This window comes from Octopus bimaculoides, unplaced genomic scaffold (genome assembly GCF_001194135.2).
Source record: "Octopus bimaculoides isolate UCB-OBI-ISO-001 unplaced genomic scaffold, ASM119413v2 Scaffold_117459, whole genome shotgun sequence".
Lineage (NCBI taxonomy): Eukaryota > Metazoa > Mollusca > Cephalopoda > Octopoda > Octopodidae > Octopus > Octopus bimaculoides.
The window spans coordinates 11,726-12,813 of NW_026421380.1; the positions used below are offsets into that span (position 1 = coordinate 11,726).

General features: G+C 41.5%; 1 protein-coding gene across 1 annotated transcript in view; it reads right to left on the reverse strand.

Annotated features, from left to right (window-relative positions):
• Window positions 1-609: 609 nt before the first annotated feature.
• LOC106880204 (uncharacterized) overlaps window positions 610-1,088 on the reverse strand; it is a gene marked incomplete at its 3' end in the record, with an annotated part of 35,406 nt that continues 34,927 nt past the window's right edge. The window contains exon 5 of the mRNA XM_014930060.2: window positions 610-1,013. Coding sequence (XP_014785546.2) covers window positions 610-1,013 — 404 coding nt within the window. The remainder of the gene's footprint in view (window positions 1,014-1,088) is intronic.

Below are 1,088 nucleotides of genomic sequence, written 5' to 3' on the forward strand. Positions count from 1 at the left end.
GCCGGATGAAATGCTTAGCGGTATTTCGTCTGCCGTTACGTTCTGAGTTCAAATTCCGCCGAGGTCGACTTTGCCTTTCATCCTTTCAGTGTCGATAAATAAAGTACCAGCTATGCACTGGGGTCGATGTAATCGACCTAATCCCTTTGTCTGTCCTTGTTTGTCCCCTCTAAGTTTAGCCCCTTGTGAGCAATAAAGAAATAAGAAACTGTGTAGAAGCCCGTAGTATTTATACATGTCTGTGTGTATATGTGTGTGTCTGTATTTGTGTGTGCGTGTCTTTGTGTATGTTTCTGTGAGTGTCTGTCTTTGTGTGTGTAAGTGTGTTTTAATTTTGTATTTGTGCCTCAACACCGCTTGATGTGTTTGTACCCCCAACCGATGTTGGTTTGTTTACGTCCCTGTAACACAGCGGTTAGCCAAACCAGACATATAACAATGATTTTTTTTTAAATAATCAATACACAAAGTCGATTTGTACGACGAAGCACTTCGAAGAGATGCTACCCAGCGGGGCCGCAGCTCAATGATTGAAGCGAATATAAAAGATGAAAAGTAAATGATAAAAGATTAAAGACGAAATGGAATTATACTGAAACAATGACTGACCCGCGAAGTGTATCCAATGAATTGAGGCGCTTTCGTGTTTTCACCGGTGTAGTCTGCTCCCGCTGCTTATTGTCTTTAGTCTTTAACGTCATCTCCGTATGGCCTTTCTTCCCATCTTCGATTACATCGATTTCATTGCCTTTCCTCATTATACCACCGCTGCCTCCGCCGCCATCTTTTCCACTAACTTTGCTGCCCTCTTCTTTTTCCTTCTCTTCTTTTCCTTTTACCGTCTTCTTTCCTTCGCCTTCTTTTCCTTCATCTTCATCTTCGTTGCCTTCCTCTTCGTCTTCTTTCTCGCTTTTTACTTCTTTTTCTCCGTCGTTTGCCGCAGTACTCTCTATATCCGTAAATTCTACGCATTTTTCAATATCTTTCGCCTTGATCTCGTCTTCGGTCAGCACCTAAAACATTATAAAAAGGTACATACAGTATATACACACCTACTTACATATATGTGTGTGTGTGTGTGTGTGTGT